The following is a 15212-nucleotide window of genomic DNA, read 5'->3' on the forward strand; positions in this document are numbered from 1 at the left end:
AACATGGTGATGGATATGTCGAAGTATTACACTGCAGTAGGCCCAATTTTAACGACTAGAGTGCTCCAGATGGTTTCCATAATGAAGGTGAATATGGCTAACTTTAGGGTTATAATGATGTTAAGGATGCTGATAAGGAACAACATTATAAAAGCAACTGGAAATGGAGAGGAGGGGTTAAATTGTTGAAAAAAATAAGGAAATTAAAACAAAACGTAAATTATGAAGAAAAAGGAGGGTAGACAAGTTGGGGTGGAAGTGACAGAAAAAGAGGAGGAGATTGGGAGAAAGGGTGGGGGAAAGGGGGTAAAGGGCAGAGAAAGAAGGGGAAACATATGGGGCATTTCAGGGAGTGCCCAGGTGAGTTCAAAATATCACTTTTTACGCATAACCATTATTTCCATGACCCGTTAATAGTGATAAGCTACCTTTACAGACTGCAATGATACAAATTGAGTATGACTAGGTGAGGAGGCAGGAAAGTTGCAAGTTAGTGTTCATTTCATGTTCAACAAAGGGCGGGGTAAAAATGTAACAGATGGCAAAACCGTTCGCAACAAAGGAAAGCTGGGGTGTGATAAGAACAAATCAAAGTGTACAAAGGGTTTTCCTGTTTTATAACAACATTGAGAGCAATCACCAAATTTGTTTTGGTGGAATTCAAAACGTTAACTGGTTAGGAAAGGAGAATAAAAATGCCTATCATGATAAACACAGGTACATTCATGATATCAGAGTAAAAACTAAAACGGCACTCGGTGGAGTGCATACCTCCACCAGGCTGAACAGTTTGTGTGTTGTATCCCACTGATAGGCCAGAACTGCATCCGGAACCGAATCAAAATCGAATCGGCTTGTTATTGTCAGCTACCTAACTCATCCACCAACTTTCATCCAAATCAGTCCACAACCTTCTTGAAATATCCTGCTATACATCGTTTTTCGCCCAATCTTTCGATGGTGAAGAATCACATTAAAAATTCTAGTATCCCGAACCAGATCCGGATCTTCACCAAAATATAATAAATTCCTCCTTCTCACACTCCCAACCTATCCATCAAGTTTCGGCTGAATCCATCCATAACTTTTTGAGATGTTCTGCTAACAGACAGACAAACAGGTGAAAACAAAACCTCCGTTCACTTTCGGTGGCGGACATAAAAATAACAGGACCTAAAAATTGTCAAAGTGCAGGTTTTTTTTTTGTACACTAAGTCGAGGCTCATGTAAGAGCTACCACATAGAGCATAATAAACGGAGAGGGAGAGAGAGAAGGAAGCACAACAACAGCAGAGAACATGGACATTAGGAGATCTGTGGAAGAGAGAGGGCTGGGACAGGGTACACGGTATAAAACAAATGGACACTACAGGGGATTTCAGGAAAGAAAATGGGATTTTATAAAGGTGGATTAACAGGGGTCGAAAAGATCAAGGATTTGGATGGGGGACTATGAGAGATTGTGGAGAACAGCTGTTTTGAAGACCTGGAGGGAGGAGTGCAATTGAAGAGTCTCTCTCGTCGAGTTAAAATAATAAAAATAACCACCTTTAGAGGCCATTTTTCCCTGCAAAGCGGGGGTTGGCCTTTTTCGGGAACCGTGGTTGTTGTTGTTTTTTGGTCCCCTTTTTGAAGCAATGTTTTACGGCCGGATGCCCTTCCTGACGCCAACCCTTTTTGCCGCCTTTAACGACAAACAGGGAATTACCAGTGAACTGGTACTCAATTAGCCGACCTCGGAAGGATGACAGGCTGAGTCAACCCCCCTGGCGTTAATTCAGCGATCGACCGGGATTCGAACCCAGGATCCTAGGATCCTAAGCCGGCACCCTAGCCGCTATCCCAACACCAGGGTTGAAAGAAAGAAGTGAAAGAAGAGTGCAATTGAAGAGTCTGGGAGTTTATTCCAGAGGAGGGGAAAAAAGAGGAATGAAAGAGTGAAGGTGAGCAGAGAGTCTTGATTTTGGCAATTTAAGGTTGAAAAAAAACCGAAAAGGTGGGGTGCAGGTTACAAAAAAAACAAAAGTTCACAGGTAATTTTTATTTGCTCGCAACATCAGGTGACACACGAGCCTTTCCACTGCCTCTTAATGCCAGCATTAGAATTACTGATATATGCAACATATGAAGGAATAGGGATACGCCGAGTGATGCTGAGCTGAGATTTGCAAGGCCCAAAGCAGGAAAGGACAATTGTTTCTAGTGAGGTTAAAGAAACCATGAAGGAAAGGGATAAACTACAGACTTGGCATTTAATGTGGAATATTTTTTTTGTGGGGGTGAACTTACTTTTCAAGATGACTTTGAACCAAAATTTCATTGGAATTATGTTGAAATTATTCTAGATTTTGTTAATGTGACCTTCAAAAGAAACAAAAAACACATTTGACATTTCGAAGCAAATAAATTGATCCTTGAAAGTGATGTAAACTGATATCGAACTCAATTCACGGACAGTACTGTGTTAAACTTCTGTAGGTTTTCCAGAAGTATCTCTTTATTTTGCACATTAGCCCAATTTTTTTTCAACAAAAACAAAAGCTAAATTATGACTGGGATTACGGACAGTAAAATTACAGTTCAGTACTTCGTGTAACCCCCACGAGCATTCAGGAGAGCACGTACATGTCGAGGCATGCTGTTCACGAGATTTGCCAAGGTTTGGACAGGAATCGCTTGCCATGCAGTGACAATAGTCTGCTGCAATTCACGCACAGAGGTAGGCTGCTGGTCCAAGTTGTCGATTTGATGCGTTAATTCTGCCCACAATTTCTCTATCGGATTCATATCCGGGGACATGGCAGGCCACTCCATATGCTCTACACCACAGTCAGCAAGAAAGTGTTGGATCATGCGAGCACGATGAGGCCGTGCATTGTCATCTTGGAAGACAAAGTTTCCTCGAAAGGCTGCACGAGCAAATGGAGGCAATGTTTCTTCCAGAATGACCCTGTACTTGAACTGGTTCAGGTTTCCATTCAGAACAACCAGGTCAGTTTTGCCCCCTGCATGAAAAGCAGCCCAAACGGTCACCCCACCACCTCCAGCTTGGACTCTTGGCACTATACAATCTTCGTTGTGGGCTTCATGCACTTGTCTGCGCACTCGGACGCGGCCATCTTGATGATAGACCAGAAATCTAGACTCGTCACTGAAGGTCACGTGATTCCAGTGTCCTGGCTGCCCTTGACGGTGCTCTCTGGCCCACTGCAATTGGCGCTGACTGTGTTGTCTGGTCAGGCGTGGCTTTCTCAGGGGACGCCTGGCACGATAGCCTGCTTGAACCAGTCGTTGGTTGACGCCTTCTGGATACAGGCACATTTGTTAGTTGCTGCCACTCAGCCCTAAGCCGATTAGCTGACTTGGTACGGCCATTGCACACTAACCGGTGCAGCTGGCGATCATCTCTCCTTGTGGTTCTGCGTGGACGTCCTGGCCTCGGTATTGGAGTAGGGACACCCCTCTGAGCATTTCGTTTCAGGATATTTGACACCTGACCTTGAGTGATGCCTCACTGCCGAGCAAGAGCACGCTGTTTCATGCCAGAATTTCGTAAAGCCACCACTCCATGACAAACAGCATTGTCAAGTTGACGGACCATCTCCAGAGGAAGCGGCAATAACTTTTGTAGACGTGCAGCAGTTGTTTTCCACTAATACAGAACGCAACAACCCTTATATACCCGATTGTGAAGCCAATCGTCAAATGTACCTGTTCTTACATTTTGTCACGCCACCTGTGATATAATGCTGTTATTGACTTCTTGCTGCGAAAGACAATCAGTGATATGGTTCTTTCAACAAAGACATGGAAGGGTAAAAGAAACTCACCAGATTGATATACTGAGTTCAGAAAGTAAACCCAAGTCAAGAAAAAAAACAATTTCCATATTAAATGCCAAGTCTGTAGTTCGAATACAACAACAACAACAACAACAACATGCATTTTAAGGCCATTTTCCCTGCTAGAGCGGGGGTTAGCCTTGCGGTCCCCATGACAATCTTCTCCATTTTGCCCTATTTTCTGCATCTCTCCTTGTTAACCCCCTTGCCCGTATTTCTTCTTCCACCATCTTTAGCCAAGTCTTTCTCGGTCTTCCCCGTCCTCTACTTCCTTCTACATTAATTTCCATCACTCTTCTCAACCAGTCACTTTCATCCTTCCTCAACACATGACCAAACCATCTCAACCTGTACCTCTTCACAGCATCAATCACAGGCAATATTCCCATCATCTTTCGCAATTCATCATTTGTCTTCCTCTCTCTCAACGATACTCTGCACATCCATTGAACCATTCGCATTTCCACCCTTTCCAGCCTTCGTTGCTGCTCTACGTTCATTACCCATGTCTCGCTCCCATAAATCATAACACTTCTCACACATGCAGCATGCACCTTTCCCTTCAGCTTCAGCGACACTCTCCTCCTCATCAGCACGCCACTCAGTTCCCGAAACTTCTTCCATGCACATCTCACTCGAGCAACCGTTGCCGAGTCTGATCCACCTTCTCCATTCAGCATGTCTCCGAGGTAGCAAAATGTTTTCACACCTTCCAGCTTCACGCCGTCTCCAAGATCCAACTCAACATTTCCTCCATCTGCAGCTCCCTCTGTGCACACCTTACATTTGAATGTAGCTGCCACACTGGTAAATGACCCTCTCAGACCACTACATTTTTGATGAACCCACTCAGCGCACATTGTACATTGAATGGAGTTCACTCCGACACCCTTCCTGCACACAGCACACGGCCACTTCCCAGTTCTTTCCACCTCACCACATGCTTTACCACTTGCCATCACCTTCGTCTTTCCGATATTCACCTTCAGACCTTTTGTCTCCATACATTCCTTCCACTTGTTCATCTTTTCCTTCAGTCCATCCATACTTTCCGCAATCAACACCAGATCATCTGCATACAACAACTCCCACGGTAAACCCTCCTTTACGTTCTGAGCCAGCACCTCCATCACAGCTACAAATAGTAGTGGACTTAGTACCGACCCCTGATGCACTCCCACCTTCACCTCAAACTCACCACTGTTTCCATCCTTCGTCCTTACAGCTGTGCGTGCTCTTTTGTACATTGCCATCACTACTCTGATCAACCATTCCTCCACTCCTAACTTCCTCAATGCCCATGTCAATACTTTGCATGGAACCCTATCGAATGCTTTCTCCAGATCAACAAACCCAAAAAACAACTTCTTCCTCTTCTCCATGTACTTCTCCTGCAACTGCCTCACAATGAAAAGCGCATCTGTCGTTCCTCTTCCTGGCATAAATCCAAACTGCATTTCGTCGATCTTCACTTTCTTCCTTATCTTCCTCTCCAACACCCTTTCCAATACCTTCATTCCATGCTCCAATAACTTTATCGCTCGGTACGAGCCACACTCCAGAGGGTCACCTTTCCCCTTGTATAGAGGGACGAGGGTACTCAGTTCCCAGTCCACTGGAATGCGGCCTTCTTTCACCACCAGATTACAGATCTCTGTCGTTCTCTTCACACCCCAACTTCCTGCTGCCTTCAACATATCTCCCACAACTCCCGTCGGCCCTCCCGCTTTTCCACTCTTCATTGCTTTTATCGCTTCCTCAACTTCCTTCTCAGTTATCGTTTCTGCTGGTCCTAAAACTGGGTTACTCTCTATGTTGCCATCCCATTCATTCTCTGTATTCAACAGCATTTCCATATATCTTTTCCATCTTCCTTTAATTCCATCTGGGTCGACAACGATTTGTCCCACTTCATCCTTCAAGCAACTCACCCCCATCACATCACACCTCTCTTTCGCTATGTGCTTTGCAATCCTGAATACTGCTTTCTGACCCTCTTCCGAATCCAAGCGTTCTCCGATCATTTTCCTACATGCCTCCTGCGCCTTTGCTACCTCTTTCTTTGCAGCCTTCCTGGCTGCCTTATAACTTTCATGCTCTGCTGTTTCTGTTCCCGTACCCTTCGCCTTCTGCCACTCCTTGAACTTCTTCCTCTTCTCGTCAATCCTCTTTCCAACTTCATCATCCCACCACCATGTTTCCGAGTGCCTCGGTGGTCCTTTTGTCCATCCACATACCTCACCAAAAGGCTCCCAACAGACTAGCTTTCATTGACATCCAACCACTTTCAAGCTCAACCACATCATCCTCTACCCTACTCAGCCTCTCTTTTAATGCCTCCCTTACTGTCACCTCTTTCAACCTCCACACCTTCATTCTTGGTTGGTACTTCACCTGCCGAGCTCTCCTCGCACCTTTCACCCTTATGTCGCAGACAACCAAGTGGTGCTGTGAAACAGCCTCCTCCCCCGTGATCACCTTTGTGTCCCGGAGGTACCCCCTATCTCGCCTACACACCATCAGGTAGCCAACGGTTGTCGTCGACCCACCTGACGTGTATGTAACAAGCTTATTATCCTCTTTCTGGAACTGAGTATTACAAATCAACAAATCAGCTCCATCAGCAAACTCCAAAATCCTTTCACCTTCTCCATTTCTCACACCATATCCGTAACCCCCATGAACTCCCTCAAAACCATCCATACTCCTTCCCACATGTCCATTCAGGTCTCCTGCCACCACAACAACTTCCTCATCTTTCACGTTTTCCATCAGCTTCTCTATTGCACACCAGAACTTGTCCTTCTCTTCATTGCTTCGACCAACCTGCGGAGCATATTCCGAGATGACGTTCACCAAGAGCTTTCCAATCATCATTTTCACCATCATCAACCTATCACTCACTCTAGTCACACTCACCACACTGTCTACAAACTCCTCAGAAAACAGGACACCAACACCATTCACGCCCTCCGGGCACCCTTGCCACACAAACTTGTATTTCTGTCCCTGCCTACCCTTCACCATTCTCACACCACTTCCCTTCCATCTCGTCTCTTGCACACAACATATGTCCACTCTTCTTCTGACCAATACTTCCACCACTTCTCCTGATCTCCCTGTCATTGTCCCTACATTCCATGTTCCAAACCTCAGAAACCGATCTCCACTTCGGGCTGCACCCTGCCCATATGTAGTTGTAATTGTCATGGTTCTCTTTTTGAGGCAATGTTTTTATGGCCGGATGCCCTTCCTGACACCAACCCTCTTAGTCATCTCTTACGACACGCAGGGATACGGTGTACCTATTCTGACCAGGGTACACACTGGGAAACGTTTAAAACATGGAAATTCAGGGGGTAGGGGGGGGGGCGGCGTCAGCATCACGGCTGCGGTTTAAACATATTCCAACAATATCCAAACAGAACCATGAAAACCATGAAAAACAATCTGGGAAAAGTCTCCAAGCGAGAACGTGGATTTGAGAAAGAAGGAGCAGAGGCGGAAGAAAAACGAGATACAGGGGGCGGGGCACAAGTCGAGACGAGGAGGAGAGCGAACAAACGTGTCCGGGAGGAGAGAAAGAATCAATATAGAATTCTTTGTCTAGGGAGATGAGGTGAGGGGGAGAAAATAAAATAAAAGAAACAAGCAATACAGTGAAGGAAAGAACCCAAATCGACAAAACACCGACGGGGGGAGGGAAGCCCCAAGTTACCAGGCCGCGCACGAGGTACGACCCAGAGAACGATTAACTACACACAAGTTTGTACGAATTACAAACCAATACCAACCAGAAACACACAATAACACGTACACAGCAAAATAACCAGTGGAAATTTGACAAAGACAAGAATGGGAAAACACTTAAACTTCGATGCCGTGGAGAGCTCGAAGTACGCTTCACTCGCCCGAGGAACCGGAAGTTTCAAATATAAGTTCGAATATAAGTAATTAACATAATGCAGTGGTAATGTTTACACCACAACCACAAAGTCAAATGTTTAATAATATTTTCAATATTATTATGGCGTTGTGACAGTATAAATATGCAAGATATTGTTGAAGATAAACCTGAGGCCTGTAGGCTCCGAGCTGTGCCATCTCCACAGCTTGCGATTGTGTTGGCTTGGCCGGTGGGTGCACGACGGGTGCTGAAGCGGTCGAAGGTGGCTTGCGATGATTGCGGCACAAGCAGACCCACAGGAAAAGCAGGGCCACGACAAGTGGGATAGCCACGCTCGGGATGAGGATGTAGAGCACGCTGGAGTGACCTGATGGGTCCTGTTCTGCTCAAAATAGCAGTGGGGAAAAGGGCATCAGATTGCTTACTTTACCCTCTAATATTATTATTATTGTCATTATTATTATTATTATTACTTTCTCTGAGGTTGTTTTTCCTTATTGGGGTTATCTTTATTATTTGTGCAAGATCTGGACCTTTTTAGCTTCTTCCTCCACACCACATACTTCATAGATACCTCATCCATCCCTTGCCTTACTTCTATTTACTCTCAAACTATTTACTCTTTTCTTCTTACTCTTTCTATTTACTCTTTTCTTCATCAACGATCTCTGACTGACTCTCTGGAAATCCTCTTTATCTATTTCCTGATGACTCCACCCTCTGCCATGAAATCCCTCATTCTTCAGACAGGCAGGCCACAGTCACTTCCCTCTCTTCAGACCTTGAAGAAAATCACAAGCTGGTCAAACACTTGGAATATGTCTTTCAATCCAGACAGATCTTTTGCTTTGTTTGGATTGAGGAGGGTGAAGACGCCATCTTTGGAGCCTACGGCTGGGACGGGGCCATGGGGAGTCATCCAAAACAGGCTTGAACCCCTTCCCCTCATTCTCTTTCCATTACTATTTCCCCCCCTCCCCCCTTTTATTTTACACTCTGGCAAATATTATTTTGTTATTTTGCTTGCCCCTCTCCCCCTTGGGATATCTGTTGATATATGTTGATAGGGATATCTGTTGGGGTGTTTGATTGTGATGACTGTCTTGTCCCGGCACCTGTCTGGCATTCTTTAATTAATTATTTATTTATCTCCACATGTCCGTGGAATTTTCCTATTGTTGTTTTCTTGTATGACCTGGTCCAATATCCTGTGGTCTGGTTTATCCTGAGCGAAGGATTTTTTATATATTTTTTGAACTTGCATTGCTGCATCGGCATATGTTTGTATATTGTGTATTGTTGAGCAAGGCTGATCTCCTGTGTTTTGATTTATCCTGAATAAAGGATCTGCATTCATTCTTGAACTTGCATTGCATTGGTGGATTGGCATACATTTGCATACTGTGTATCGCTGAGTGGGGGCTGTAAGGTCGTGTTAGCACTCGGATAATCTCGCTTGGTCATATCTGGCTGCTTAAACGGCGCGACCCACCAACGGGGAAAGTATTGACCTCCCGAGTACGTTAATTAGGACCTCCGGAGAAATAGGCTGTACCCTGAGTCCTCTACCCAAGGGTGGAGGGTTCTGGGTACAGCCCCAGAGCACCCCCACCCCTCCCCACCTCGAGGTTTCTGCAGGGCACACATGGTTCACCAATAACCCCCTTGTGGTTAAACTCCTGAGATCCAGGATCACCTCACACCTTTACTCATTCGCTCCACTTTCCCCCCTCCTGTGGAACGAACTTCCATGTTCTCTTCACTCTTTTTCTTTCCTCCAGGTCTTCAAGACAGCTGTTCACCACAATCTCAGATCGTCCACAATCCAAAACCATGATCTTTTCTACCCTCGTTAACCGCCACCCCTCCCCCAAATCCCTCCTTCTTCCAAATTTCCAGTATTCCCTCCTGAGAGTTTCCTTCTGTATCCATATTGTCCACCCCATGTCTCTCTCCTGCCCCTCATTCATCCTCACACCCATTGTTTGTCCAAGTCTGCCTCTATCTTGGTCTTCAACGATGTTGTTGGTGTTCCTCCTCCCCACACCCCCCTCTCTCTCTCTCTCTCTCTCTCTCTCTCTCTCTCTCTCTCTCTGCTGTTCCTTTTGTCCTGATACATCCTGATCCGTTCAGTGTACTAATTCTAGCTCCTCCACAAGCCTTCACTATGTATACAAAACAACCAAACACTTTTTCTATTCTTTCTCCAATTCTCCCACACTCATCAAATTTCCACTTTCTCTCTATCATACCATGTGTTCTCACTTTTCTAGATTTTGATTCTCTTAGTTTAGTACACCACACCATTGTATGAATAATAAACAGCCCCATAGCTGAGAACATTCTTATAATGTCAGTCAACACAGAGCAAGGGAAAGAAGCAATTTTAAGCTTAAGTGAAAACAAGTCAATTTCCATTAATGAGAATAACTAGATTTTGGTGTCATTAAATTTTTGTATTTTATTTCCTCTTTAAGGATATAAAATAGAAAATTCAACAATGATCAGAGCTAGTAATTATCAGTTTTTAAATTTGAATTTTGTTTCCTGTAATGACAATGTGGACTACTATCTGTCCAAAAAGTCGACAAATCGAGCAGATCATCTCCAGAAAAATCTACAGACGACAGAACAATCGCTTGGACATTGATAATTATTATTTGTTCATTGTAACAAAAATGGGAACCTCGCAATTCTATTAAAATAACATTATATACTACACCTGCATCCCAGAACTGATACTTGCCAGTAATTATGGTGCCATCTTTGCAGTGGCGGGGCTCATGCAAGCAGCGTACCTTCAGCACGGGATATTTTGATTTATGTTTCATTACACCATTTGTCTTAAATGTTTTGATCTACTCTAGCATGACATAAGTGTCTAATAAAGTCTATAGTACTATGACTACAACTACTACTACGACTTTAATTGGCCCAATTATTACCTCCTTAGTGTGGGGTTGGCCGGGGGAAGTTTTTGACCCTAGTCTTTTCCAAACAAGCTGGTCAGGCCTCGTATTCAACTGCAGGTGACAGGAATTTGGAATGTTTTCAGGGTGTTGACCGTAACTCACCGACTCTTCATGAAAGATACCGTGGGATTTTTAACAACTACCAGCTAATGCCAGCAGACTGGTCCATATCTTAAGTTCCATCCAAGGGAAGCACTTTGTGATGCAACATCCTGCCTGTGAAACACCAATCTGACGGTGTATAGTTGGGGAGAGAATCAAACCCAGGCTAGACAACTTAAAGGTAGGTGGCTACCTCTGTATCATTCTATCGGATGATAAGGTCTTCAGGTAGAATTGTTTGTGAAAATGTGCATGTAATGTAATGGTTAATTCAAAGATAGAGCACTATAGCAATTAAGTAAATAACTGTTACATATATATATATATACACACAGTACAGTCACGTGAAAAAGTAAGTACACCCCATGTAAAGTTTTGACTTTTTCAACATATTTCAACATACAGCTATTTGATCTTCATTTCAACAATATTGATAGATAAAGGTGATATAATATAACAAATATAATGAAACATTTACATTTTGTAGTCCATTGTATAATTTAAATAAAGATAAATGCAAATTTCGCATGTGGAAAAAGTAAGTACACCCTTGGCTCTAATAGGTGGTATTGCCCCCTTTGGCAGAAACAACCTCAAGTCGGCGTTTCTTATAACTGTCTACAATAGTCCTTGAGCCAACCGGCCATTTTTTGAAGTGAATGCTCCGGGGGGGGGGGGGGGGAGTAATTCTCATTATGATTTTCCATTAGACCAATGTCTCAAGTGTCAGAAAAGGTGTGATGGACATCTGAGAACGGTAGCTTAGTGCCCGGATGGACGCCATCTTTGAAACCACCCAGCTCGAAAATGCCCATTTGGTGGGGTACATTGTTGCACGTGTATCTGGACTTCTATACTAGCTATCGATGTGCGGTTGACGACTAATTATACGTCCGATGTGTACCGTCTAAATAAAAAATAATATGAAGCATTTTGTTTTAGATTAATTATTATAAAAATCAATTATCGAAAAAAAATCATATATTTTTCAATATTTTATTATTAGACTTGTACTTTTTTTAGTGAAACAACACTGGTATGATTTTCCAAATTATGCATTGTGCTACACCGTTTATCTGTCTATAAAAATAACTCAAAAACTAAAACATATCATCCACCACGAGTGTACACAAAAAATATATGAAAAGGCATGCACTTTCCACAAACCGAAACTATGTCAGTTGGAATTTCCCGCCGATAATCAACCCACAGAACCCAGTGCCGAAAGTGACGTCAGTCTATTCTATATCTATATTCTATATTCTATATCTCAGTCTGAGATTTGTTGCGGTGACCTGATTAATTTCTGAGGGGGGGGGGGGGGGGGAGTGGGTGGCTTAAGAACTAAAAGTGAACATGTTAGATGGCGCCACATACAACTCTATTATAGAGTTGTATTGTGGCGCCATCTAACATGTTCACTGACTTGGATGAGTATGTCTATGTAAGCTGGCGAGCTTTTCGGATATCGGAGTAATCTAACGTCAGTCTTTTTGTTCTTTCAGCTGAGATGGCCGGTGTCGAGGCGAAACGGGCGAAGATTGAACCTGAGTCTGGAACGTGCATCCTGTGCAGCAAGAAGTCGCCACTCTCTGAACTAAGCAAGGCAGCGGGCAACAGTTCTTGGAAGACATTGTGTGACGCAGCCGCAGTTAGAAACTTTTATCCAATTCTAAAGCTAGTCCAAGAAGGCGCAGTTGAACTTCCTAATATTCCAATATTATACCATAGGGCTTGTAGATCAGACTTCACTCACAAAAACCACCTAGCTACTTTGACCAATGCAGCTAGAAGTTCTTCAGTTGATACTGGCGATGCGGTGCGACGGCGATCATCACGGGAAGAGACAGGATCAACTTCAACGGTCTACGATGATAAATGCATTTTTTGCCAGCGTGCTTCAAAATTCATAAAAGGCAGTCGTACCCGTGAAACAGTTGTCTTGGCTGTTGAACTTCGAGCAGATAAGACAATAAGAGATGCTGCGACAGCTCGCAATGATGAGAGAGTTTTGGCATTGACTACACGAGATATGGTTGCAGCTGAGGCTCACTACCACTTCTCCTGCTATAGAAACTACACACGGCCCCAAAAACCTCAAGTAGAAACTGACATTGAAGATAATATCGAGAAAAAAGAAATGATACGATGTATATTCAATTTCATTCGCACTGACTTGTTCTTGAACCCGAGGATTGTTCCAATAGTTGATGTTGCAACAGATATCCTGTCTTCAGATACATTTTCAGTTGATGTTCGTGACTCCATCAAGAAGAATCTGCAGCGCACATTACAAAGAGAGTTTGGAGAATCGCTCATCTTCTTCAATGTGAAACACCGTGTATACTTGATGCCCGATAATCTGACAAAGCGAGAGATTGCTGCAGAGTGCGTAAACCTGAAAGCAGAAGTGAAAGCATTTGAACGAACGGACGGTGAAAGTAACATTGTGCGTGCAGCTACTTCACTGCGACACCAGATCAAAGATGCTCATTACAATGAACGTTGGCCGCCTCAGCCAGCAGAACTCACTTCAGATTACGTGAAGATACCAGATTCTCTTCGTGTATTTCTGCATACTTTGATTTGCGGGAGTGGGGGTAGCTCTGCGCGTGCCGACACACTGGTATGGTCGATGGCTCAAGATATCATCAATGCTGTACACCGGGGTACCATCAGAACATCGAAGCATGTCCTACTTCCGTGGGTCATGAAAACGCTCACCGGTAATACAGAGGTCATCAGAATATTGAATCGACTCGGGCACGGATGTTCGTACACAGTTCTGGAAGAAATCGAGACAGCGCTATGCATAGACAAATTAGCAAGTGTGGAGAAAGATACAGTACCACTTCCGTCACATGTGCACCCTTCGGTCCCGACTGTATTAGCATTCGATAACATCGACAGGCTAGAGGAATCGCTGAGTGGTGGCGGAACATCGCATCGCGTCAACGGTATCATCGTCTAACCGAAGTCGCAGTCGTGTTTGCCGCCCCAACCTCCATCGGCAGTATCCAAAGCAGATAAGAAGCGATCTATCCCGTCATCCAGCGATTTAGTTCCAATATACAGCGGTGGGAAACGAGAGGGCCCACCTGCAATCAAGCCTGCAGATCTTTCTGACACTCTTGCAGGCGCAACATCCCTTGCGCAGCGCCGAAATCACGTATGGATTATGACTCGCATGCTGGAACCATGCGACCAGACAATCAGTTCGTGGACTGGTTTCAACATCATGACTAGAGATCGTGTTCAGGTGACGGAAGATGTAGTTGGCTACCTGCCGACTATAAACGCGCCTGCCACAGATATGGCAACAGTGCAAGAAATCCTCAGAGAAGCTCTGAACATCATGTCATCACTTCAGCTTGAGCGTATACCGGTGGTGCTAGACCAGGCACTATTTGCTAAGGCGACCGAAATAGCATGGAAAGATGTCGATCGATATGGAAGAATCGTGCTCATGATGGGGAACTTCCATACCATCTGTAACTTCATGTCGAGCATTGGGAAAATGTTTGGAGATGCAGGCCTTCGGGATGTAGCTGTTGAGTCAGGAGTAATCGCTGAAGGTTCCATCAACAGGGTTCTGGAAGGCAAGCAATACAACCGTGCTGTGCGACTCCACAAGTTGATGTACGAGGCACTAATGCGCATCATTTGGAAGGGCTTCCAGGTGTGGATAGAAAGCAATCATCCTGACAAGGAACCCCAGATTCGAAGCACTGACCTCAAAATTCGCAGCATCAAGGAGGATGTTTGCCACGAGACTCTCGCTGCTGCTCTCGATGATGATTCATGTGTACAGAGCTTTGACATGTTCGCGAAATACCTACATTTTCTGCGAACCAAACATGGAGACCTGGCTCGCTTCTGGATGATGTATATTGATATGGTAGAGACCCTGCTGGGGTTGATTCGTGCGGATAGAGAAGGCGACTGGATGCTTCACTTGGCTTGTGTCAGAAGAGTGATCCCTTGGTGTTTCGCAATGAACAAGGTGAACTATGCTAGATATCTACCAGTGTACTATGCACAGATGACGCAACTCCACGAAACATGCCCCGAGTTGTACAGGCATTTCAATCAAGGCTACTTCTCCGTACAGCTTAGACCAGGGAATCCATTTGCCAGAATCGCTGTTGATCAGACAACAGAAGAAACAGTAAACAAAGATACGCAAACAGCTGGAGGAACACGAGGTTTTAGTCTTCAACAAGGGGCTGTGTCACGATACTATCTAACTGCAGAAAATCGGGCTACTGCACTGAGGCAACTACGAGAAACTATCCTTGTGAATGGCAGCGACACATCTCACGCCAAGCACCCTGACTTGTCTACTTCTCGCATCAAACGTGATGAGTCTGGCGTCACAGCTATCTGTGA

At 44.4% G+C, this 15212-nt stretch overlaps 1 protein-coding gene across 3 annotated transcripts in view; it reads right to left on the bottom strand.

Moving 5' to 3' along the window:
- Window positions 1-15212, bottom strand: part of LOC137428489 (inactive tyrosine-protein kinase transmembrane receptor ROR1) — a 296494-nt gene that overhangs the window by 4263 nt on the left and 277019 nt on the right. For all 3 annotated transcript variants that reach the window (XM_068118421.2, XM_068118413.2, XM_068118418.2), the window contains exon 8: window positions 7917-8131. In XM_068118421.2, the coding sequence (XP_067974522.2) occupies window positions 7917-8131 (215 nt within the window). The remainder of the gene's footprint in view (window positions 1-7916; window positions 8132-15212) is intronic.

The sequence above is a fragment of the Myxine glutinosa genome, chromosome 1 (genome assembly GCF_964187855.1).
Source record: "Myxine glutinosa chromosome 1, kmMyxGlut1.1, whole genome shotgun sequence".
Taxonomy (NCBI): Eukaryota; Metazoa; Chordata; class Myxini; order Myxiniformes; family Myxinidae; genus Myxine; species Myxine glutinosa.